Genomic DNA, 27,205 nt, shown 5'->3' with positions numbered 1-27,205 from the left:
ACAGGAAGCAAATGCACTATAAAGATCAAGGTTTTTACACCAAGGTTTTTACAACGACCTCACGTAAAAAATGTAAAACACCTCTCTAACCCTCTAATCTAATATAGGTAGCAAACAATACAGACACGCAGCAAGAACACCATCTTTTGCTGTCAAACCCTATGAGGCATCCTCAAAGTCAAGAACACAGTTTTTCTTCCTGCAAACACTGCAGGGAATCCAAGCCAATCCTCACAGATTACAAATTCCTGATCGTGCAGAGTACACCTCTTCGTGCAGATTGATCTGACGTTCAATACCCAATAAATCTTGCTTCTCAAGAAACCTTTAAGCCTTGATCACCACGGTCAATCTTTGGTTCTTGGAGCTTTTCTTTTCCTCTGTAAGAGACACACAACGTTTTCTGAAAGATATGAAAATGTTAATTCTCCAAAAGTTCTTACAAAATTCAAATCAACATCAATTTATAGTATTACACACATTAAACGCATTTTGATCGATTTAGCTATTAATCAAGTTGAATAATCTTTGCAGTTATAACATACTAACAACAATCACAACATTTAATTGAATGCACATTTAATACAATCGACTCATAATAAATGCTTGGCAACATATTTAAAAATATGATCGTTATGTCAGTTGTGATAAACATTTAACAGTTTTAAAAAACTTAACAGACTTAATCGAATACAAGAAGCATACAGTCGATTAAGTAAAAACACTTAAAACAATTTTTGAAAAGTTTTCTCTTCAAAATATCTCACAACACACTTGAAAAGAGTTTCTGCAAACCCACGAGTTTTAATCGATTCATCCCATATAATGTATTCGACTTAAAACTGTTGTTTTGCCACACATTAAAGTTCAACCAAAGTGCTTGTGGTTTTTCATTTCCGAACACTTATGTTATGCATACACATATAAAATCACATATTAAACATAGTGGTATGCTTTAAACAACACAATAATGTTCACACATATGCTTGTACAAATATAACACAGTAAGCAAAAGCATATAACATGTGTAACACAGTATACACATGTGTTATTATTAATTATGTGTTGTCATCATAAAAAACATAGTCATCATTGAGATTGTGTGGGTTTAGCTAAACTTGTACTCCCTCTATCAACAATCTCAACACAAACCACTCCTTAATTAATTTCTACACCAATTAAATAAAGGTAAAAGACCATTTTACCCCTAAACAAAAATATAAAAATAAAGAAATAACATAATAATTATGTTCTAAGAAAAATATACACTCAATAATATTAATTTCCAAAGCAATTTATAACTTAAGGCAAAGCATATAACTATAAAAAATAATACCAAACAAAAACAAAATAAAGCAAATAAACATTTATTTTCTTCGAAAGTATTCATAACATGCAAGTCACGGTCATGCTAAAGCATTACTAATACAATTTAAGAGTCATCAAATGAAGTTTATTAATGTATGCTTTTGGTTTGATATAAATGAGACATATTTAACAGAAATTAAATAGTTTAAATAATTTTTTCTTATTTATTCATTTTAAAATAAAACTTGGATATTTAAAATAGATATTTCATTTGGAAATAATTTCTTTTGTAAATAATAAAGTAAAAGATTTGGACATTTTGTAAATAATAAAGTAAAAGATTTGGACATTTTAATAATAGCTGAAAAATATAACAAAAATTTTAAACAGATAAATGCAAAATATTTTTAACCAAGCAAAACTAAGAAATTTATTTTACAAAAAATCGAAACATATATTTAAACAAAAGTATTATTTTCCTTTTTCTCATTTTTCTCACGTGTGTATAAGTACCAGGATTTTCTATCCATAAAAAATGTTCACCTTATCACCATCTTACAGTCGCGTAGTTCTATAAATGGGTTCTCCAATCTTCTCTTATTCACACAACCTGTACTGAACTGATAAGAGAAAAGCCTTGATTTGTTCCATAGCCAACCAAAGAAATGGCGAGTACAATGCTTTTTGCTCTCTTCCTTCTTTCTGTCCTAACCTTCTACCCTCCTTCAATCACTGCTCAAGTCACTGACGGCAGTGGTAACGTCGTTCGTAATGGTGGCTTATTCTATATAAGGCCACACATATTTTCGCTCGGCGGTGGAATTCGACGAATTAAAACTGGAAACGAAACTAGCCGTCTCTCAGTTGTGCAGTCTCCTTTTGAGACCGATCCAGGGCTTCCATTGAAAATTACATCCCCATTTCGTGTCCAATTTATCCCTGAAGGCCCTGTGTTCATTGACTTCGAAAATGATCCTCTCGGTGCCAACTCTCTTGAGTGGAAAGCTGTTGAGGTTCTTTCTGAAGGAACCCTCGTTAAAGTTGGCTACCAAAATTCACTCAAAGGTTCCTTCATTATTGAGAGAGCTTCCTCAGCCAATACCTACAAGCTTTTGTTCTGTACACCTGGCGGCAGCCTCTGCGGTAATGTTGCCATTGTTAATGATGAAGCAGGGAACAGGCTTTTGGCCGTCAATCAGAAAACCCCATTCCAGTTTATTCTTACGCCACTTCCATCAACATCTCTGCTAGGTCTAAATGAACCACTATCCATGAAAACTCGTGCTTGATGCATCTACGGTATGCTTCGGATGTAATTAACTACTTTTAAGAATAAATAAAACATCCAAAGCTTATGTCTTTGGATTTTTTGCTGTGTTTATATTTCTAGAGTCACAAAATTTGTTTTAATTTTATCCGTTCGCCTCTTCAAAGTCATTGTCTGGTTTATGTCCTTCGTTTCACCAATAAAACAAACCGTGTGTAAAAAACTATTTCACGAGGACTAAGGAATGAAACAGGAAATATAATTAATACCATACCAATTTTAATTTTTCATTTAAATTATGGACTTTATAAACAAATAAGTACGACATGTTACTCTATTAGGTTCAAATGTAAACGGTTAAAACATTCAATTTACTCAGTTAAATTTTATCTCTAACAGAACTTGAGAAAAAAAAATTGAACAGACTCTTCCATTTTTTTTCATTTGTTTTCTAAAATAAGATTATACTATTTTATTTCCACTTTTATATTACTAAAAATTAATAAAAGTCATTAATTTGTAGTGTAGACGTCCGAGCCCCTGTTCCATTGCTTTAGACGTCCGGGCCCCTATCTCGGACGTCTGATGGTCGCAAAGGATACAAAAAGTCATTTTATTTTGTAGTGTAGACGTCCGAGCCCCTATGTCGGACGTCTGATGTCTCTATAGACGTCTGGGCCCCTATGTCGGATGCCTAATGACCTGACAGGTAGGTGAAAAGTTGTCATGTTCCATTGCTTTAGACGTCCAGGCCCCTATGTCGGACGTCTGATGTCCATATAGACGTCCGGGCCCCATATATCGGACATATATAGCCTCCAACAAAATTAAATTTTTAAATACACATAGACGTTCGGGCCCCATATGTCGGACGTCTGATGTCTCTATACGCGCACTATTCATCATCTTCCTCCTTGCATTTTGTCTCGCAGCTTTGCATTTTCAGGTTCCTTTGTTCTCTTTTGGACTGTTTAAACTTACTTTTACTCTGATTAAATTAGTCTTTGATGGATTATCTTCCATTTGAACCGATTAAAATGAGTTTTCGCTGTGTTTTGGTGCAATTTTGCTTGTTTCCTTAGGCGACGATTTCTTGCATTTTGGCAACGTTTTTTTGCGTTTTCCACTCCTCCAATTCCTCCACTACGTTTGTAATCGGTTAAGAAGGTTAGCATTCTTGTTTAAAAGTTTTGTCTATGCATGTTATTGGCTTTTCGGTATGCATGTTTTTGGCATTTGGATATGCATGTTATTAACTTTCGAATATGCATGTTGTTAACTTTCTAATTTGCATGTTGTTGGCTTTTGGATTTGAATGTTGTTGGCTTTTGGATATATAAATGTTATTGACTTTTGTGTATGCACGTTAATTGCTTTTGTGTATGCATGTTATTGGCTTTTGAATATGCATGTGATAAAGTTTTGTTGTGTTGTTATGATTGGTTTGTTAGATTATTAGTATCTAATTGAGTGAAACTTAGTTCCCGTTTGAAATTTACACTAGTACAAAAATCGCGTACAACGTCGAATATTTTGGGCTTTTAATGGCGAATTCGCGAACGAAGTCATAGCAGGAGACGTTAAATTGACGTCAAATTTTTTAAATTCGATGTTAAATTAACGTTGAATTTTGCCTCTCTAGGATCTCATTGAGTATTCTCACCACTCTTGGTTACAATAGGTATTAGCACCACTTCTGGTTCCAACGAGTATTAGTACCACTCCTAGTTACAACTAGTATTGAAGTACTGGAAAAACACTAGAAAGGAGGGGTGAATACTGTTAATGGAAAAACAAATTTGCAACCCTTCTGATATAGCATGTTTGTCGAGTTTTGGATTTATCAAATGAATACTTAAACGCTCGACCATGTAAATGATTCTAAATGATAGTTGCTTTTAACAAACTATTCAGAGTGTGCACTATAGCGTTTATAACAACTTTCTTAGTTGAATAAGAATCGTTTAGTGTAGAACTTTCTTATGTAGAAATAAAAATGCAGTTTTAGGTTTAATAAGAAAAGTGTTTAGACAAAAGTTAAACAATAATTGCACAGATATATTTATATTGGTTCACTCCAATTGAGCTACGTCATCCAGTCTTCTTCGTAGAGGGTTTCACTATAATCTTCAACAAGATTACAGTTGAGTATTCACACCACTCGTGGTCTTCTCATTCAACGGATAACCTCTCGTTACCCTAAACTGGATAAGTATTAACACAACTCGTGGTACTATACAACCTTGCCTAGATTTCCTTAACTCCATAACAAGTATTTTAATTTTCTTCAGAATTGCAATCAACCATTGCCTACAAAATGTTTAGACTATTACTCTCGTAGAGAGGATATGAGTACAATACAATGCAGTCTAAACACTCGCAAGTGTTTCTCTTTTTTCTCTTTTTCTCTTTCTTACAACAGTAAGCAAATATTATAATGAAGTTCGAGATTATTGCTTAACTTCTTTTCTTTTCTTCTGCTCATATATTTTCTTTTCTTAAGCCTTTCTGTGTTTTTCTTTGGAACACTTTTCTTAGGATGAATATTTTCGTTGTATGTTATCCTCTTTTTTTCTTCATCTGAATGATCTTCTATTTAAAAGCTGTTAGAGAAATGTCCGTTAGATCAAGCTTTTGGCCTTGATTCTTATGTCTTCTCTTTCTTCGTGTACAATAGTCGTTGGTAAGTTAACTTGTTAGAGCAGGCTTGCTTTTTCAATACTTTGCTTGAAGTAGGTTGTATTTCCTTTTAGACATTGCTTCTTAAGTGAAGAACATTCCTTGAATATCTCTTTTGTCTCTAACATCCAATTCTGATTTTTAAATAAAATACATGGATGCGTGTAGAGTAGGTTATCTATGAAGAATATAGTAGATTATCATGCAGTAGATATGTCTTATCTCTCATCACTTTTGTTGTTTTTGAACGTTAAGCATTTAATGTCATTTAGAACTTGCTCAAAACAACAAAGTGCTTTTCATTTTCTACTGTTGAGGTAGCGTTTAACAATTAAGTTTTTCTTATAAAGATACCAAGCATTGAGTAAAACTTCATCATTGGATGAAGTAACAATTTCAGCTCATTGTATCGTTTAGACTGATGTAAACACTTTCTGTGATTTTTCCTTTTTAGAGAAATAGTGTTTAACATGTTATGTTTTCTTTTGCATTTTAGGTTTAGGCTTTTAAAGTGTTTTTGTCGAAGACGCTGTCTTGACATTTCTTCATTTTCCCGAGAGTTCAATCGAAGACGCTGTCTTGACATAACTCTCTTAGACGCTTTGACTTATCAATAAGAGGAATTATTTGACTCTTAGGTACCCATAACAAGTTTGGTCCTAACTGGCTAGACACATAGATTTTCTTCTTTTTAGAAGACAATGTATCAACATTGGACCTAATGAACCTAGTGTGGTTAGTTTTATTAACGTGTTTTATGTTTGGTCCTCTATACCCTTGTTTGTTGGAAGGATGCCTACTTTCTCTTAATTAACAATCTAGCCTATCATTTCCCTCATGTGTTCTATTTAATATTTTAGTGATGGTTTCATTTTCAAGCCTAAGGGATTTTATGTGTTTAATGTTTTTGGATTGTTTTATAGCCTAGTTCCTCTTTATCTTATTCAGAGACACTAAACTCTATCCTGAGATTACTAAGCTTTGGTTGTAGTGCCTTCACATTATCCCTAGATGTAGTTACTTCCTCTTTTAGATTATTCCTTTGTGTAAGTATTTTTTTTCATTGATTACATAAATCCCTATATGTACTAGACAATTGAGATGAATATGATAGCAGTTCATAGTATGCATTTCTAATAGAGTGTAGGTAAGAGAAATTTACCTTGTCATCAAAGTCATTTGATGTGCTCTCAGCATTTCCTGCTACAAGGCATACTTTGGCATTTTCATCCTCGTCAGATTTTTCCAAGTCTTCCCAAGTGATCATCACCATCTTTTTCTTTTCATATTTGGTCCTTGTTGACTTCTTCATCTTTTATATCTCGGAACATTCTAATCTGAAATGTCCAGGTTTGTTGCACTTGAAACAGAAAGTTGTATCTTTTGGTCGTCTGTCTTTTATATTGTTCTTCGAGCTAGATCCAAAGCGTCTACTTTTGAAAATTGTGCCTCTCCTTTTCCTCCATATAAGTTTAAGCTTTCTCAAAATGAATGAGAGTTTCTCTTAATTGTTCTCGTTCATGTAGTCTTGTTCATCGTCTGACTCCTCAAAGGATTCATCTGTTCCAAGAGTTGTGGTGGGCGTCTTCATTATAGCTTTGAGCATGATACTCTTCTCCTTCTTGATAGGACTATCTTGTAGGAGTTGGAGCTCATGTACTTTCAAAATCCCTACCAGCTCTTCTAGACTCACTCCTTAAAGATTCTTTAACAAACTGAGAGTTGTGACCTGAGGTTTCCATTGTTTGGGAAGACTTCATAGGATTTTATCAATATAATTGAAGTTATCATATGACCTTCCCAAGGATTTTAGCTCATTTAAGATCGTCTGGAATCTGCTGAGCATTCTCTAGATGTTTTCATTTTCAAGCATCAAAACAACTCATAATATCTGGTCAACAAGCTCATCTGATTTCTTTTGACTTCGTTCGATACTTCGTAGGCAACAACCAAGGTGTCCCACATCTCTTTAGCTCCTTGGTAAGCCTGAACATTTGTGTACTCTTCTTTAGAGAGGACTGATGAATCCATATTTTTTCCTATTCACTTAGCTTTTTGTACCAACTTTAATTAATGAATTGTGTTTAATTGTCCATTATTTGCTCATTTTTTTCTATTTTGGCTTAATTTGACAAGTAATTCATATTTCAATTAATTTGAATTATTTGAGCTTAATTATTCCCATTATTATTTTAAAGGCATTTTATGGACTTTTATTTTGGACTTCAAGAGAAGATGTCACATCATTTGCCACATCATTTATCCACCTCATAATTGTTTATTCTGTTTTTATTTTGTTTTATTGTAATTTTGGGCCATTGGGCCAGATTTAATGACTTGGAGCCCAATTTTTATTTTGTTTTGAACCCATGCAGTAACACAATCTATTCCATTCGTTTCTGGTGTTGGGACGTAGAACATGTTGCTTCCTTAGGTTTTATTTTCGTTTTCCTTCTCCTTTCATGTACTGAATTCGTTTTTCCAATTTCATTACAGTTCCATTTCAATTTCGTTTTATTGTTCTTGTTCTCTTTGTTCTACTGCAATTTCGTTTCCAGTTTTGAATACCATTTGAATTTCATTTTCGTTTTTCTTACTTCTGCTATGTAATTCGTCTGTTGTGCTAAATTTCGTTTTCCATTTGCACTCTAGTTTCGTTTCTAGTTTCTTTTCTAGTTTTGTTTGTTGTTTCGTTTTCCTTAATCAATGAATCAATTTTAATTTCTGTTCTTTTCTATTTGCATTTCTTATTTAATGGAAGCTTAATTTTCTTGGGTGTCTAACTAAGGAGATTGCATTGCCTCCTTGAGGTTATTATGTTGTCATTGATTTTGCTCGTTTTTCCTTGACCAATGTTTAATATGTTCTATTCTTGCAATTAGGTACACACTTAGTTGTCTAATTTTTGTTTAATCTTCGCTTAGTTGATTAGAGCCACAATTTCTTAATCTGTGGTGACGCATAATTGATTAAATGTGTGCATTGCATTTGCTTAATTCGCTTTTATGAAAACTCTATTTTAATCTTCACTTAGTTGATTAATTTGTGTTGGATTGGGGTGAAAGAAACGAATTAATCATTACTAATCAGGGATTGGAATCATTGCAATTGAACTAGTGGCCGACCTATCTTTAATTCATGTTTTCATTCGACTTTATTGGTCCTTGAGAAACGACCTAGGAGTCATTCCTTAATATACTGCAATCAATTTGCAACATTAATTTAAGTCGAGCGCGACAACGACATTCCCTAATGCACATCAGAGAGTTGCGAGCTTTGGAGTTTAATAGGTAGCGCTGCTTCTGCTTGTCAGTCCACTTGCTTCTTGAGAATGGCTCTCATTTTTCGTCTTCAAATGTAATTGCCATTCTCAACAACGTCCTTGGAGACTATTCTTTGTATAGGTTTTTCTAGGTTGTTTTGTTATTTTAAGCTTGTGTCTGGTGTACAGTTTTGCATGCTTCTCTTGATTTCTGAGTTTTGTTTAGGTTGTAGGCTCTTACTTCACTCTTGAATAGGAGTTGATTGATATTGTATGGTTTGAAAGCCCTGCTTTTCTCTACTTGAAAAGATGATTATTAAGTTTGAGGGGTCGATTTAATTATGACAAAAATACTCTGTGTGAGTGATCATCGATGTCGCGCTCGACTCAAATTAATGTTGAAAATTAAATGTAGTATACTACGCAATGACTCTTAGGTCGTCTCTCAAGGACAAATTTTTGGTTCAGTCAAAGGATCAAACACGTAGTGAGGGGTTGTTTGAGCAAGTGTGCGAATTGAAATTAACGCAGCAAATAACTTTGACTAAATAGTGATTAAAAATAGGTTGGCGATTAATTCAATTGTACTGCTTCCAATCCTTATTTAACAACAAATTACACGCTCCTTTCACCCGTAATTGATGGACAAATTTGTAAGCACCAAAATATGATGTCACAAACTTGTTTCACAATCGGCAAGTATGACCGAATCGTTTCAAGTAATAAACTTGGTAAGACCAAGTATCGTTCTTCCCAAAGGACTCACGGCCTAGTTTAGTTATGTGGTTTCTTGATTAACTAAGACTTACAAACGAAATATTTGGGTTTAAAATGCAAGACAGAAAATAAACATGTATGCATGAATTTTGATCAATGGCAAAGACAAAAGATAAACACTTTCAATGGAATATATGAATGAATATGTTGTTGGGGGTCAATTTCATCTCATCCACTCTCATACATTTTAGGAATTCAACATTCAAATCATCATTGTTAATGCCACTCTCTAAAGTACCATTCTAGATGGCTTCTCCCTAATCAAATAGTTCATACAATTCCTAGCATTCCTAATGATTAGTTTATTTTGCGCAGGAGCTTAAGGCAACCAATATAATATTGTCAGTATAATATTGGGAGAAATTCCCCGGATCTAGATTTCCCCGTACGTGTCCGTATCAACAAAACCAATAATCATGCATTAGAATGAGTTAAACAATGCAAGCATTGAGCAAAGAGGAAAAACCCTAACTAATGATGAAAGAAAGCATATGTCTTAATTCAAAGATGTACTCAACAAATCCATATATGAGAGCTTCAAGAGATTACTTTGACTCCCCAACAAACATACAAGGTTTAGTTCACCATATTCATGGTGAACCTAGATGAATTACAATGAAAGTATGAAAGAATAAACCCAATAAAGTGGAAGAGGTAGCCTGAGCATCCAAGATCCTCCTTCAAAGGGGTGAAAGAGAGAGTGTTTGCCTCGTTTCTGCCAAAGATGCTAACTATAGGACGTGCAAGCCCTTATATACTAATCTAGAGTTACAAAAGATTACAAAAGTCCAAGCCCAAAAAGTGCCGCTCAGCGGTATTTACCGCTCAGCGGTGATTGCGCGTCTTCTTTCTTCCCCTCAGCGGCCATTTTGCCCCTCAGCGGTTCCAACGTCACCTCTTGAGTGCCGCTCAGCGGTAGTTTGCCGCTGAGCGGTGCCTTCGACTTCTCCTCTTTGCACTCTTTCTTGTCTTTTCTAATGTCCTCTCTCTTATTCTTCACTTCTTTCACCAAATTCACCTCAAAACCTGCACAAAAACACTTAAATCAAGCATAAACCTGTCCAGCTCTCTTATTTCTGAAAATATAAACAAAAGGCATGATTTCAAGCTAGTTTCTAAGTCTAAAGGTTGCTTTTAGTATCAACTTTAAGCATGAAAATAACAGTTTTTCAACTGTTATCAGTAATCCAACACAAATTAATCAATTAAGTGAAGATTAATCCTCTTTTAATAAAAACGAATTAAGCAAATGTAATGCACATATTTAATCAATTATGCACTACCATAGATTAAGCAATTGTGACTCTAATCAACTAAGCGAAGATTAAACAGAAATTAAACCACTAAGCGTGAACTAATTTGCAAGAACAAAACAAATTGCATATGGTGCAAGGAAAGATGAGCACAATCACAATGATGAACAATAATCTCAAGGAAGAAATGCAATATCCCTAATTACCAACCAAGAAGATTCAAGCTTTCATTAAAATGAATTACAAATAGTAAAAATGAATTATAAACATAACAGCAGAGGCAAACGGAACTGGAAAAACGGAAATGAACCCAAAAATGAAATTGGAATGCGAAATTGCAACTAGAAGCGAAATGCAGAGTCAAGAACAGTAAACGAAATTGAAAGTGCAAAGAAACAAAATATTGTAAACGAAATTGCTACAAAAATGTAAATGTTGGAAAATGAAAATGAAAACCTCTATAGAAGAGTTATTCACGTCCTTAGAAGTTAAAATGAAATATGGAATAGAATGAAAGAATATAATGTTATGGCTACATGGGTAAAAAACCCTAGACAACAAGGCCAAGGAAGCCCCTAAAATGGGCCTCTCACTAATTCACTAAAAATGGGCCCAAAATGTCAAGTCTGCCCAAAATTACAAAAAGGAAAATAAAATCAAAATTACAAACTAACTAAACATAAAATGCTGAGGTGGAAAATGGTCATTGACGTGGCAGCTCTCTTGAAGTCCCAAAATATAATCTCAAAATTGTCCTAAAAATAATAATATGAATAATTAAGCTCAGATAATTCAAATTAATTAAAATAAGAATTACTAGTCAAATTAAGTCCAAATAGCAAAAATGAGAAAATAATAGAGAGTTAAGCACAATTCACTAATTAAATTAAGTGCAGAAAGCTAAGTGAATAGGACAAAAAATGATTGATCAGTGAGGATTTGAGACACTTTATGTTCTTTCTTGTGTGTGTTATATCTCTTGATTTCTTGCACATGTGCCTTGGCTTAACTCTTTTTGATGATTCTTGATTGATATGTATGTTTAGAAGTGATAAAGGTATTTTTGTTCTTCATTGATCTAATAATTTGATAACCCATTTGAGCCTATGTTTTCCCTTTTCTTTATTTTAAAGCTAATAAATTATCCGTAAAGTGAAAAACCATGATTGCCTTAACCTTAGGGAATTTTGGAGCTTTGGAATTGTTTTGGGAACAAGTGCGGAGTTGTGTGTGTGCGTTCATTGGATTCTTATGAATTGGCTAGTTGGGTTTATTGGTTTCTCTTATTGTTTGTTGTGTAAATATGTTATGTATCTTGTCTCTTGTTGTATGGTAAAACAAAGGGCAAGAAAAGAAAAAGAAAATGAATGGTGGAGTCAAGAAGAGGATTGAAATTAGAGGTTTTGGGTATGCTTTTATTGTATTTTCACTTGTTCCCCATTGCTCCTCTATTCCTTTTGCTTTGTAGCTTTTCATCTATATTTTATCATCCCTTGTCCTTGGCCCCATTACAACCCTAAAAAAACCTTTTGATCTGAACATGCATAGGTTTTGAGTGTTGATATTTAGAGGCTTGCTAAGTTTGTTTGTTGTTTGCTTACTTGAGTGTATTGAGTTGAAATCGTTTACCCTAGACACTTGAGAGATATAGTGATACAACACATCTTGTGAGGTTTTGTTGCTTTTGATTCACTTCTTGAGCTGATTGATTATTTTGCCATGTCTTGAAATGCTTGGATGATTTTCATGAGTATCTGGTTTCTTTAACTCTTTGTGTTGGATGTTGTCTACTTCTTTTCTTTTTGCAGGATTCATTGAGGATTGTATAAATCTATTTGTTTAGTTATGTGTCTTTTTGTTTATGTTTCCTTATGTTGTGTCACTTTCTTGATATCTTTCGAATTGTTCCTTGATCTCCGTCTTGATTTTGCCTCGGAGTGAAAAAGATTAAGTATGGTCCACTACAGGAAAATCACAATTTACCGACGGCATATTATCGAAGGCTTTTAAGTCGTCGGTATTGAGATGATTACAAAAGGCTTTTGAGCCCTCGGTAACATTCTCGGTGATTTAAGTTTCAAATTGGGGATTTCGTTTCCCAATTTCATTTTCTTCACACTTAGTCGCTTTCGTCATTCTTTGTCCCTTTCTTCACACACTTCCCTCCCTTTCTTCACGCACAAAATTGGCGCGCTTTCTTCCCTTCCTTTCTCGGTTAGAAGATTGGAGCATTGGCGGTGGATAGGTCACTGGTTCGTTGATCGCGGTTCCTTCACGGTGCGTCCTGGTTTGGGGAGTCTTGGGCTAGGGTTTGTCGTGGGTTGGTTGCTGCGTTGAGGGCTGGTGGTCTGGAGTTTATTCTGTGTTGAAGGAACTTGGTTGAGGGACTTCGTTGGAGGGGTGGTTGTGGGCTTCTGTCGCTGTCGTGCTCTACAAAGGCTGCCATCGTCAAGGGCTATCTTAGTTGAGGTAAGTTGTGCGTTTAAAATTCATTCTCAATTACTCTTGGACGTGCTTTATTGCAGTTGTATCAAATTAGTGGATGTCATTGACTGTGGTTTGATTAACTAAGGTCATTAATTGGACAATGGACTATCTGTTTCGGTGTTTTAAGCATGAAGGGGGCATTTTGTTGCGCGATAAAATGTCATATCCTAATTGAGGTTCTAATTGTGCACATTGGTTACTGATATAATTGGAAATGATTATTATTGTCTTTCAGTGAACTCTTAATAGTTTTGACTGGTTTGTTTGGACAATCTAGAACTATTATATAGTGTTATTAATAGGAGGGATTGATGCATATGCTTTGTGTTGAAAAGAAAAAAAAATTTGTCCATAAAACAACTTCATATAGTCTGATCGTATTAGTGTTTCCTGGTGGCTGTGATTATTGCTTCTAAAGTGTATATAATTTAATTATGTGGTTTTAAGTTTGTGTTTGATGTTTCGGTATTCGGTGGAATTAGTTTGCTTATAATCTGTCCAGAACCTAGTAAAGTTTACATGGAAGTTAAGTGTAGTTTTACTTAGATACCTGCTGAATTGAAAAGAGAAAATTGGGATCTGGTACGATTGATTTATTGTACTGAATGTGATGGCTATAATATCTCAGTTAGTTCTATTGAATGCTAGCAGTTTTGCAATTTTCTTTGATCTATTATATTCTAATTGGGGTTTCAATTGTGGTTCTGTTGAGTAGTTGTTAATGAATGCATGCCTACGTAGTAGAATAGAATGGGATTCTAAATCTGGTGTGATTAAAAGGGTACTTGTATAAAAACTACTTTTAGCTTTTGAGTTTGTTTTCGATGGTTGAGTTGATGTTGCTGAATTCTGGAAATTATGTTGTGTGATTGATATTGGATAAATTATGGTATGATTGTAATTATTCTGCTGAGTGAGAGTAACTTTGTTTTGCTTCAACTTGAAGTCAGGGGATTCATTTTTGGTTCCTCAATTGCGTTAGGCATTGTTGCCAAGTTTTTTCCCTTATGCAAACCTGGAAAGCTACCAGGTATATCTGTGTTGTGTTTAATGTAATTGAGAACTACTATTAATCTTAATTAATATGTTTTAATTTAAAACTAGAATGTACCAAACATAGGCTAAAAGAAATGAAGAGCATTTTAGGTGGATGGCAGGGTCTATTCTGACTGGAAAGGCCTTGTCATAGTCATATATAGTTTGATCATTCATTATTTCTTTGGGTCTGTTTTATCGTCAAATAACTATCTAGAAAACTTGTAAAACATAAAAAATAGATAAAAATGAAGTCACAAATCGAAAATAAGATGAAAATCAAATTTGACTATTGAGCACCTAAAGTTACAGTAAAATAGGGTGAAATAGATTAGGATGCAAATGTGCATTCTGTTTTACAGACCTATAACTATCCACACCAGTTCTAAGTGACTAGAAATGACAAAGAATTGAGTGAAGTTTTGATTCCTAAGACAACTTCTAAAAATCACAACTCACATCTCTAAATTTGGCACTTAGAACATAAAAAGTGTACTAAATAGGTCATAAATTCAAAATTCACCTAAAGTAACCTTAGAATGTGTAATCTTCATATTGTAACAAGTTTAAACTAGTTAAATGAAGGTAAGAAAGAAGTGAAATTGGTAGTGTACCTAAAACTCAAAATTGGACTACTTAAAACCTACAAAAGTGTACTAAATAGGTGAGAAATTGGGAACTCACCTAAATTAGCATAAGACTGTGTGTTCTACTAATCCTAACAAGTTTAAAGTTGTTAAATGAAGTTAAGAAACATGTCAAATTGTATGAAGTAGCTAAATCTCACAGTTTGGGTACTTGAAACCTTAAAAAGTCATGTAAAAGGCTGAGAAAGTGGCAACTGACCTAAAGTAGACTAACAATAACTAATGTTACTATCCTAACAAGTCTAAAATAGTCAAATGAAGCTAGGAAACTACTAAAAAGCAAACAACTACCTAAAACTCAAAGTTTGAGTAACTAGAACCTAAAAAAGTGTACTAAAAGAGTGATTACTTATCATTTTTCGTTCTGCTGTGATTCTGTGGTGTTTGGAAGTTTAAACAAGTCCAAATTGATGTATTAAAGCTGTTAGAACCATTCATATAAAGTTAGAATCACCTGTATGCAATTGAATATGTCAAACCATCATATTTAAGGCATTTTTGGAACTTGGAAATTGAATCTGAGTTGTTGATCTATTTTGTGCGTAATTAGAGTTCAAACGAGTGTATTTTGATGAATTAAATTTGTTGAAATGATTACCAAAGTGTAAGAATAGCTTAGGCACAAAATCACTTCCAAAACCACCAATTATGAGTCAATTTTGGGAAGTAGAAAGGTGATTTTCAGTAGTAGTTTGGTTTTGAGTTAAATTTGAGTTTTAACATGTTTCAATTCATCAAACAAAGTTGCTAAAGTAGTTAGTTTTGATCTAGAGTTGTTGTTGTGTAATTCTGACATTTCTTCTGTTTGGAATTTAGACCATGGCTGAATATCTTGCAATTTTATTTCCTTGCAGATACAAAGTTATCAAACCTATATCCCTCCTAGAAAAGTCCACTAAAGAGGTGAGTATTGAATTTGTTTTATAAATTTCACAGTTTGAGCAATTTGAGCATGTATGAATGTTTGTTTTGCTTATTATAGCGTTCATGAGAATTAAATTCTGCAAATTGAGCATGGAAACTTATGTAGATGCTTTATTTTAGTTTGTTGTTGATGGATCTGTGTAAAAGCCTATTCATTGAAGACACTTTTGTGTTCTCTAATTTCAAAAACTATAACAATTGATAACAAACCTAATGAAAAAGGAGATAAAGTACATGCTTTAAGGTTGCCAACAACAATAAGAATGTGTATTGTACACTTCTTCTCATCTTTGCCTTTTATTTCTTTCTTCATTCTGCTCCTGCCAGGACCATGCCCCCCCCCCCACCATGCTCCTTCCTTTCTCATTTAACTTCCACCCAAAAATGATAGGCCAAGACCATGTCCCTCCAACATGCACCTAGGGTCTCACATTTTTCAACCACTTGTTCATCCCATATCTATGGAAGAAAACAAAATCTCTCTCTTTTTGTAACATCAAAATCTCTCACATTTTTATTTGAAAACTACAATTTAGATGAGTCATGTAGTGATTGGTTGTTCCTCTCGACCAAGGTTATTCAAATCTCACTTCTGAACTTTCTTAGGGTGCTCTACCAAGTTTCTTTTAGAGGATAGACACTCAATCTTACAATCCCTCAACTATTTTGCTTGTGTCTCAAAATTTGGGTAGTGGAGTTGCCAAATTTTCACTGTTTTTCTCACTGCAGAATGATGTTTTAGTAAGCTAATTTTCGTTGCTGTATAGGCACTTAGATGAAGAGCTATTAAGTTTCCACCCCTGAAGATGCTACCACTATCTACACAAGTGCTGTCTGGTTCATTTTTTCCAAAAAAATGAGTCAAAATTTGGTGGTTTAAGACAGGAAATGTCATAGCAGTGGTTGTAGGTCACAACTAATCACTCCAACAACTTCATTTAGTGATTTTAAAGTTGTTATAACTTTGAATTGGCTCAAATCCAAACTGTTACTCAAAAACACCTTGTCACTTCCCAATTTTGACTCAAAATTGATGGTTTAGTATACTATTATGCACTCAGCCCATTATATCACTAATTGAACTCTGCTAGCAACTTTTAAACATCATTTTAGACTTGTTCAAACTGTCACACAACATAGAAACTTCTACCATTCGAAATATGACTTTGTTATGGCAAAAAATGTGATAAAATCACTCCATTACACCACCAAAACTGAGTTTAAAAGATTCTGTTCACCAAACAAGACTAAGACTAGCCTTTGTTCCTAATCACATGAAGTATTATTGGAATTCTTCTACAGGAACACTTTTGGGTTTTGGGTGGACTTATGATGTTATTGACATAATGGTTGCAGTATGAATACTAGAAAAAGCAAATGTGGCATTCTACCAAACATGAAAAAGTAGCAATAATTAACTTGAAAGTCTTCCTTCGGAGGCTCATCTGATCCTGAGAGCTTAGGATCCATCAACACACGATCTTTTTTTAGATAAAGAGCTTTATGAGAGAGAGTTAAAGAAAGAACTTTAATGTAATTCAAATAAGATTTTAATTCTCTTTAGTCTTAGTCTTTATCATCCCTCTGATTCAAGTATATCAGATTTTCTTTTATTTCATTATTATCTTTAGTTACTAAAATAAAAGGAATAGTTAAAGCATACATTCTTACTTTTTTTGTTTTAAAAACTATCATCTAGACAAATGCACTGTAATCAACAATCAACTTTTCATATAAAATTTAACATATTTTGAAAGAAGAAACAGTTAAAAGATTATTATTTTTTCATTCTCTTATTTTGTTTGTCTGTTTCTATTCAAATATTCAGATAAAACTGTAGAAAATGGAACAGTATTTTAAACTGATGACTAATAATAAACATGTGACAGTAGGATGTAAACTTTCTCAGACCAGACATTTAAACTTAGGAGTAACAGATTGATATCTCATGTCAAATGACAGGTCTCACAATCAATGGCAGAGCATTTTCTTTTTCCCTTTTGTTTGTCTACTTCAAAAGAAACAAGATTTTGTATTGAAACTAGTTTTACCTTTGTAAATAACATTCATTATTTTTATTTTTCTTATTTATAATAATTATGTAATACATTTAGGAATTAGAAATATAATTAAAAAGAAAAAAAAATTGAGTATTATACTTTTTAAGCAGATAATAGAACAGAAGCCAAACCTCAATTGTTTTTATTATCATCCTTTGATTACAAAGAAATGTTTACCTCAATATAAACATTGACCTTTGTTATACAGATTGTGAAGATAAATTTATAATTTTAATTAAAACAATTTTAAAAATAATTGTGTAGGTAGGGTCTAATAACTTAAAGTTGTAGTGTGGTCCAAAAAAATACACATATAGTATTAGTATTTGTTAAAAAAGAAAACTAAAATTCATTCTATTTTTAGACTACCAACAACTTCAGAGTTTTGTGCTTGTTGTTGCCTGCATTAATCTGTATCTTTTACTAAAATATAAAAAATATTTTTCCCAAATATTGTATATATTGTATGTTGATGTATATATTCTATGTTCCTATATATGGTATGTTCATTTATTAGGCTACAACTTGATTTTTAAGTTAAGTAGTCATTTAAAATCCTATTGTACTTGAAAACTGTTATGTAGGTCTACTGGTTGGTTTATAACAAATACAATTTTTCCTTACATTTCCCTCCATTTTACCGAAGGCTTTTGCCCCTCGGTAATTACCAACCTTAGGTAATTACCGAAGGCTTTTGGCCCTCGGTAAATACCAACGTTAGGTCATTACCGAAGGCTTATGCCCTTCGGTAATTACCGAAGGCCTCAGGCCCTCGGTAATTACCGAAGGCTTTTGGCCCTCGGTAATTACCGAAGGGCATAAGCCCTCGGTAAATGTTAGTGACAAGGGATTTACCGAGGGCTTGTTGGCCGTCGATAAGCCGTCTGTAAATACCCTTTTCCGACGGCTTCTAGAATTTTCCGAGGGCTTTTGGCCTTCGGTAATATCCTTATTTTTTGTAGTGGTCTAATTTGAGGAATAATTATTTTCTCCTATTTACTTGTCTTTCTATATCAGATTTAATTATAGAATTGTACTTAACTATCTATTATTTTCTCAATCTTTCTATTTGGGTTTAATTCAACCAGTAATTCATATTTTAATTAATTTAAATTTTTTGAGCTTAATTATTTCCATTATTATTTTCAAGGGCGGTTTTGGAATTTTATTTTGGACTTCAAGAGGAGTTGCCACCAGAATTGTTAAATTAGCCCATTAAATAAGATTTGACCCTAGCCCATGTGGGTTGCACTAGTAAAAACGTCAGTTTTAAATGCGCCATATACGCTTTGGTTATTGAAAAACCGAAGGTATAAGACTGTATACCTTGTTGCAACTTAACCCGTGGCGGAATGGCCATATTCCTTCGGTTAAAACAAGAGCCGAAGCCTATACCTCTGAACAGTGCACTACAGACCAAACAGTTTTGTCTGACAGCTTTCTGAGAAGGCCCTATTGCCTCGGTTCTGCCAGGCAACCAATGCTCAAATGTCTGCTACACCTGCACCTGCTACGTTGCCAGGTACTTTGCCTGCTACGCCAGAGCTAAGGCACCGGTTCAGCAGGGAACCGAGGTCGTTAGTCCTGCATACGACCACTTTATACTTCAGGTTTGTTTTCAACCGGTGCTATATGGTGCTATTACCTTGTTTTTTTGAATAACCTAGGTAGTAGCTCCAATTCATTTTTTAAACCAGACCTTTCATTTGCGTCGCACAGTGTCTTCTTCCTCTGTGTATGTGTTCTTCCTCTGCGCATCCACCACCACCACCACTTCCACTCCTTGGCTCGTCACACCACCCCTGTGCTGCCAGTGGTCTCGCCTGCCTCGTTATTCCTAGTGTTCGCGAAAGGTCCTGCTCGTTGTCATTTTTGGTCGCGCCTCCTCCGTTTGCCGTCGCGCCATTGGTGTCCGCCGCTGCTGCCTCCACCGGTGTTGTCTCCAAAGTTGTTTCAATCTTGCTGCTTGCATTAAGGTTGGTTGATTTTGTTTTTGCTGATAATAATTGGTGGAGGCAAAAGCTCAGATAAAAATTTTATGTTTGGGTTGTTTTCATTTGGTAATGTTTGGGTAGTCTTCATTTGCTGTCTTTGATAATAAAATTGGTACATGCTTGGAACTTTGGCAGTTTGTGTATTGGCGGTTTGGGAGTTGGATTAAGACATAAAGAACAGAAAAAATTGATAGGGAAAAACAGTGAAATCGTAATTATATATTTAGAAATGTACAGTGTAGTGATTAACACGTTGAATTGTAGCATTGTTACCTAATAAAATAAAAGCTGAGTTGTTTTTTTTGAACAAACTTTTAAGGCTGGGAATTTGGGATGATTAATTGGTGCTAAGCCTAACACTTAGAGTGATTGAAAATGTATTTTATTTTTTATTTATTTTTGAATTTAAAAAGAAGAATATGGCTTTTAGAAGAAAGGAATTCAAAGAATGGAAGCGAAGTTAGTTAAAGAAGTAAAGGCTGAGTATTTTTCAAGGAATTGATTCAAAGAGTGTAACTCAAGGTAGTTAACAAAATATAAGACATAAAAAAATAACAAGATAGATAGACTTTGAAATGACGTTATTTACTCTTGGTGGAATATATTGCTTGGTTGAATATATTGCATGTTGCATGTGTAGTTATTTGTTTGCTTGAATATATATTGTTGTTGTGAATTAGCCTTAGTTTCCCGTTTGAGATTCAATACAAAAAATATTTACTATCTCCAGATTTTTTGAACAAACGTACTTTTTACAAATGAAAATAGAGGAGATGGTAATAATAATTTACAAGTATTGAATCTTGAATTGTCCAGTTGGACAGTTTAAGAAGAGTAATAACTTTTTTCATAGTTTATTATAACATATCAATTTTAATATACATGTCTTAAATTTCATGAAAATTTGTCATTGTGTTTTGTATTGATCTTCGGGTGCAGATTTGATTGTGATTTATAATCACTTTCATTTCGTGTAACTTGAAGACCAATGCGAAATGCTGGCAAAATTTCGTGAAATTTAAGATATGTTTAAAATTGATATGTTTAATAAACTAAAAAAAGTGAATCTTCTTGAATGGGATAGGGTCACACCTTGAATACAAACACGATCAAAGTGATCATTCAAGATTATTGAAATTGTGTAAACCATTTCAGTAAACATGCGTACGGATCGAGGGTGGATTAATTTACCACGCATCAGCACTGAGTACGAGAGAGGGGTAGAAGAATTTATAGAGTTTGCGCAACGTAATGTTTGAATGTCCCTGTGTGAACTGTTTGAATGGGAGGAAGTTAAACTCAACTGATATTAGGGAACATCTTATCTGTGATGGTTTCATACGAAGTTATACAACATGGATATGGCACAGCGAATTAACAGACTTTCCAACTGTCTCTCCAACTGATATGGTAGATCAAGTAGAAGAAGACAACTTGAGGACATGATCCATGATGTTGGCGCAGAAGCTTTTGCCCAAGTGCATGTGTATGAAACGATGTCCACTGATGCGGAGACTCCTTTGTATGTCGGTTCCACTAACTTCACACGGTTGTCAATGCTGTTAAGGCTCATGAATTTAAAGGCGACCAATGGATGGACTGATAAGAGTTTTACATAATTGTTGTCGTAGTTGAATGAAATGCTGCCAGACGGAAATACATTAACCACTCGTAATTATGATGCAAAAAAAACTCTTTGTCCGATGGGTATGGAGTATAAACGGATACATGCATGTCCGAATGATTGCATATTATATAGGAATGAGAATGCAGTTTTGATAAAGTGTCCAAAATGTGGGTTATCACGATACAAGTCAAAAAACAACGGTGAAGATAGTGGTCACACAGAAAAGAATGGTTCTGCTTTGAAAGTAGTTTGGTACCTTCCACTAGTGGCCAGACTTAAGCGTTTGTTCGCGAATCCCAAAGACGCTAAAAACCTAAGATGACATGCAGATGAGAGAACAACTGATGGGATGCTTCGTCATCCAGCTTATTCAAAGCAATGGAAAAATATTGATCAAGAATTCCCCCAATTTGGTGAAGAATGTAGAAATCTTAGGTTTGGCTTAGCTACTGATGGAATGAACCCATTTGGTAGTTTAAGTACCAATCACAGTTGTTGGCCCGTTATACTAATAATTTACAACTTATCTCCTCGATTGTGAATGAAAAGAAAGTACATGATGTTGTCAATGTTGATATCTAGTCCAAAGCAGCTTGGAAATGACATCGATGTTTATCTCAAGCCACTAGTTGAAGACTTGAAGTTGTTGTGGGTCGATGTGATTGAAATATTTGATGCCTTTGCTTCAGAAACTTTCATGATGCATGCCATGTTATTTTGCACCATTAATGACTTCCCAGCTTACGGTAATTTGTCGGGGTACAGTGTGAAGGGTCATAAAGCATGTCCTATATGTGAAGAAAACACTACAGCTCATCAATTAAAACACGGAAGGAAGACAGTGTATATGCGTCATCGATGATTTTTACAATCTAATCATCCATATCGAAGGTTAACGAAAGAATTCAATGGAGAACAAGAGAAAGACAATGCACCCATTCCACTTACTGGACTTGAAGTTCTTGAAAGAGTTAATAGAGTACATCATGTATTTGGGAAAACTTCGAAGAAGTGTTATGTAATGACCCCTTGGAAGAAGAAATCAATATTCTTTGATCTTCCATATTGGTCAAAGTTAGATGTTAGACATTGCATAGATGTCAAGCATGTAGAGAAAAATGTTTGTGATAGCTTGATTGGTACACTACTAAACATCCAGGGAAAAACAAAAGACGGAGTGAATATGCGTTTGGATTTGGTTGACATGAAGATTCGAGAAGAGTTGGCACTAAGAGAGATTGGTAAACGTACTTATTTGCCCCTTGCATGTTACACAATGTCCAGACAAGAGAAGATAAGTTTTTGTCTTTGTTTAAAGAGTATCAAGGTACCCCAAGGATACTCTTCAAATATCAAGAGCTTAGTGTCAATGCAAGACTTAAAGCTTGTTGGACTGAAGTCTCACAATTGCCACGTCTTAATGCAACAGTTGTTACCCGTGGCAATTCGTGGAATTTTGCCCAAAAAAGTTAGGCAGACCATAACTCGATTGTGCTCATTTTTTTCGTCAATTTGTAGTAAAGTCATCAATCCTACAAAGTTAGATGAACTTCAAAGCGAAATTATCATCATCTTGTGTTAGCTAGAAATGTTTTTCCCTCCATCCTTTTTTGACATCATGGTGCATTTACTTGTTCATTTGATCTTAGAAATAAAGTTGTGTGGACCAGTATACTTAAGATGGATGTACCCTATTGAGCGTTATATGAAGATTTTGAAAGGGTACGTCAAAAATCAATATTGTCCAGAAGGTTCAATGATTGAAAGATATATTGCTAAAGAAAGTATTGAGTTTTGCTCTGATTATATAACTAAAGCAAATCCGATAGGATTCCCTCGGACATCATGGTTGAATAGATATTCTACAAGTAAAAGCATCTGAGGTGTGAATGTGGTGACGAAAAGTCGTGAAGAATTGATGCAAGCACAGTTGTACATATTAAACAACACAAATGAAGTGATCCCATTTTTGGAAGCACTCAAAGTCGTTGTAAAGGACAACTATCCACAACAATCAGAGAAATGGCAGTTGATGGAGCATAACAGAACATTCTTGTCCTGGTTCAAATATGAAGTTTCGAAAGAATCACGGTCCTCTGAGACTTTGTTGTGGCTACCAAATGGTTTGATGTTTGATGTTTGATGTTGTATGTTGTACAGGCTACGAAATTAATAATTGCATATTCTATACAAAGACTTTGGATGATAAAAGCACAGTACAAAATAGTGGCGTCAGTCTAGAAGCTGAGTCGGTACAATTTTCCACATCCAAAGATCAAAATCCTGTAATTGAATCCATGAGATATTATGGTAGAATTAAAGAGATATGGGAGGTTGATTACACTAAGTTTTTTGTTGCATTGTTCAAATGTAAGTGGGTCGACAATAAGAGTGGCGTCAAAATAGATGAATCTGGTATGACACTTGTTGATTTTCGAAAGGTTGGTTATGGAGATGAACAGTTCATCATGGCATATCAAGCAAGTCAGGTTTTTTATTTCAAAGATCCTGCGTCTAACCATTGGTGTGTTACTCTCCAAGGAAAAAGACAAATTGAAGATAAAGAAGAGAATCTAAGTAATCTTCATATATCTGACAACCATCCATTTAAAACGACAATATATTTGGATCATGACCCTCTAATTGATGATATACAAGCAATATGAGAAGATCACAATGAGGGAATATATATATATATATATGACCAATCCATATGATTATGTATGAATTTCATGTTTGTGTAAATATTTATGGCTTTTGTTAAATAATATATGTTATTTTATAAGTGTTTTATTAATCTTTCATCTTATTTATTGTGACAGATATATGGCTGAGTCACCTCATTCGTCAGGCGATGAAGTCCCCACCACTTCTAGATGGACGAGAGGAGCGACGAGGTTATGACAACTTATACTTAGAAGAAATGCAGGTGAGAGGGCACCTGTCATTATTGACGTGGTCATTGGAGTTGCATCTGGCCCAAATACAGATGTATTTAGGTCTTACCTTGGAGTACTAGCACGTGACCGTATCTCTATACTTACTTCATCCTTTGACTATGTATCTGAGGCTGATCGGAATCTCATCTAACAAGATCTATTGGTAAGTTAAACAATATTGCTCCAAATTCTAGATTCATTATATTGATAATTTTGTATTGATATAAGGTTATTATTTTCTTTGTTGCAGATGACATTTGATATGCCAAATGTCGAGAGCTTAAGGAGTAGGTGTTTATCTGCAATTGCAGAAAAATTTCGAGGGTTTAAGACAAAATTGACGTCCAGATATATATTTGGAGCAAAAAGTAATGAAACTCCATGTTCCAAATATTCAGCAATTGACGAAGAAACATGGCGTCAATTTGTAGAGCTTCGTTCATTCGAGGCGTGGCAGGTAAGTGTAGTAAAATCATTTAATTCATCATTCATAATTCTTTATTATGACAATTGTTTCATTTTGTCACAAGAAAAAAGGTCAAAAACATAGGGAATAAGTGCTCAGAATAAAAATCCACACCTACTGTCTCGTGGTGGATATAGGAAGCTTGAGGAAAAAATAATGAAGCAAAAGTCCGATAGTAGACTTCCACTTTCTGAGAGTGGTGCCCTCCTCCTCCTCCTCCTTCACCACCATCTCGCCACGAGAAGTGGAAGTTAGCCCGTATAAGACCATCGGGCTCCTAGACTTCCGACTCTGCCAGAGAGATATCTGAAAGAATTGTAAGATGTCATTTCTCATATTTTTACATTATTTTTGTTATATATATTACATAGATCTTTCAAATGATTTTGAAGTTTTGTTATGTGACAGGAGTCCTTGGATGAGCAGAGCTCCCAAGGTCAATTCACACAAGAAGGTCGTCAGGATATTCTTCCCACAGCTATTGGACGACTTGAGCACCCATCACGGGTGCGTGCTGTTGGGACTGGCATAGACATACGACAGTTCTTTGGGTCTTCCTCACGTCCATACTCATATGAAAAGATGAAGGAGGACATAAGAAAAGAGATGACGCAGGAGATCACAAAGAAGGTTCGGGCATAGTTGTATGATGAAGTTGCTGAAATGGTTGCGCACCAGTTCCAGTGGCGTTATGAGGATTATGGAAATCGTCCTCCGCCATCTCCTGTAGCGGAACATGTTGTGCCCCCTATAGGTAAACTTAATGATTTTGGTTTATTAATTTACTTTTTGTATAACCTAACATTTAATTTGACAGGTAGAAGCGGTAAAGGAAGTTGCTCAGTTGCCGGTGCCCTAGGGGACGACATGGATGACACTCGTCCATGTCAGTTATATATTCTCTCTGATACTGGGACCATGCTAGTGGCTCGTGGTACAGTTTATGAGACAACCACTGTAGTGCATGGTGTACAGCTTGCAGAAGATGAGGTCAAGGTCACGGTGGATGAAGTTGTCATACCAGATGTCGTTCTTCCGGTGCCTACAGATGAGTTCTTCACTGTGGAAGAGGCATTTAAGTCCTTTGTCGCCTGGCCTAGACATTTGGTTGGTGATTTATCTGATCCCCCGGTAAACACTTGTACTATATACTTCTCAATTTTAATATTTATTTCTAATTGACGTTACAACATAACCATTTTTGCATGTAACAACAGATAGATCAAGAGAGAATTCCTAAACCGAAGAAGACTCATTTATCTGAGGACGACCCTCTTGGTGCGTTAAACGAGCTTGTTAAAATCATTTTAGATGCGCCGATGAATGTACACTGGGATTTTATTACATTTGGAAGAGAAACTCAGATCCCATTGTACTTGCATCATCAAGATGTTAGGGAGCTTGCATTGGGGAGAGAAGAAATTAATATTACACTCATTCAGTTGTGGATGATGTAAGTTTATGGGAACTTTTTTATTTAATTATTTATCAAGTTACTTATATCAGATTATTTCTTCATTTTAGGTATATGTTTGATGTTAGTAACAAGAAGGGGTTCAACGATGTATATAGGTTCATTGACCCCTCTATGACTCGTGAAAGAAATAAATTTGATGATATCCAAGCATACATCACCACCTGCTTTGGAATGGGGAAGGAGATATATTTTCTCCCTTATATACATGGGCAAGTGAAATTTGTTAACTTTAAAGTTTCATTTATTAAGTTTGGTATATGACAATGAAGTTATTACCAATTTCAGGTGTCATTGGCAGCTACTTGTGATCTCCATACTAGAGAACACTACTGTCTGGTTTTGTTCATTGCACAAGTCTCCTCCCAACCCTCTTAGACATGTAGTAGGTTGGTAAGAACCTCAATGTTTCAACTTTCTTTGTTGTATAAATGTATGCTAAAGCAATTTTTTTTAATAGTTCCCTTGCAACACATATGATGTTATCTGGGAGATCTATTGCTACAGCTAAAAAGCATGCATGGGTTGCCCTTAAGGTTTGGTATTTTAGTTCATACTTTGTTACATTTGGTTCCATTCAAATGATGTTACTTAACATTTTATAATTATGATGATATATTGTAGTGTAATAGATAAATGGATGATGACCATTATTCGTGCACATTACACCAGTGGATGGGAAACGGTAATATTTAGGTTTGAATTTTATTTTCTCTATAGTTTAGATTTCATATACACTAATTGAAATCATTGTGTTTTATGCAGAGATTTAATAGGACTGCTCCAATTCCAGAGAAGTCAATTCAACTTGTGAGGAAAACACTGGCTAAATATGTAATTCATTTATATAATAATATGTAGTAGATATTAGGATATAGTAACTTCTAAGTTTATGTTTCTAAGTTGTTTTATGTTTTTCTACATTATTATTAGTTTAACTTTGTACATTGCATTGATTTATGCTTCAAACTTGATTTATGATTACATTGGATTGATTTAAGCTTCT

The 27,205-nt window shown here is 34.6% G+C and overlaps 2 protein-coding genes across 8 annotated transcripts; both read left to right on the top strand.

Annotated features, from left to right (window-relative positions):
• The first annotated feature begins 1,893 nt into the window (after positions 1–1,893).
• Positions 1,894–2,689, top strand: LOC124836710 (trypsin inhibitor DE-3-like). Its single transcript, XM_047311886.2, has one exon. The coding sequence runs from the start codon at positions 1,974–1,976 to the stop codon at positions 2,595–2,597; it is 624 nt and encodes a 207-aa protein (XP_047167842.1). The 5' UTR covers positions 1,894–1,973; the 3' UTR covers positions 2,598–2,689.
• Positions 2,690–12,583: 9,894 nt separating this feature from the next.
• On the top strand, positions 12,584–27,205 carry LOC148197679 (uncharacterized). 7 transcript variants are annotated; one of them, XM_088091787.1, is made up of 16 exons: positions 12,589–13,015; positions 13,980–14,063; positions 15,570–15,618; positions 18,850–19,309; positions 19,419–19,675; positions 24,143–24,422; positions 24,510–24,716; positions 24,790–25,042; positions 25,134–25,479; positions 25,543–25,856; positions 25,943–26,178; positions 26,250–26,411; positions 26,488–26,592; positions 26,660–26,735; positions 26,824–26,884; positions 26,965–27,205. In XM_088091787.1, exons 9-15 carry the CDS (start codon positions 25,389–25,391, stop codon positions 26,833–26,835), a joined length of 996 nt encoding a protein of 331 aa, XP_087947913.1. In that variant the 5' UTR covers positions 12,589–13,015; positions 13,980–14,063; positions 15,570–15,618; positions 18,850–19,309; positions 19,419–19,675; positions 24,143–24,422; positions 24,510–24,716; positions 24,790–25,042; positions 25,134–25,388; the 3' UTR covers positions 26,836–26,884; positions 26,965–27,205. The 7 variants fall into 7 exon arrangements, 6 of the variants coding, with proteins under 6 accessions (XP_087947915.1, XP_087947913.1, XP_087947912.1 ...); XM_088091786.1 differs by lacking the exon at positions 13,980–14,063; XM_088091788.1 differs by lacking the exons at positions 18,850–19,309; positions 19,419–19,675.

This window comes from Vigna umbellata, chromosome 5 (genome assembly GCF_029865625.1).
Source record: "Vigna umbellata cultivar VRB3 chromosome 5, Vumbellata_1.0, whole genome shotgun sequence".
NCBI lineage: Eukaryota > Viridiplantae > Streptophyta > Magnoliopsida > Fabales > Fabaceae > Vigna > Vigna umbellata.
Note: the sequence above shows the minus strand (reverse complement) of the source record. Positions and strands in the feature narration are given on the sequence as shown.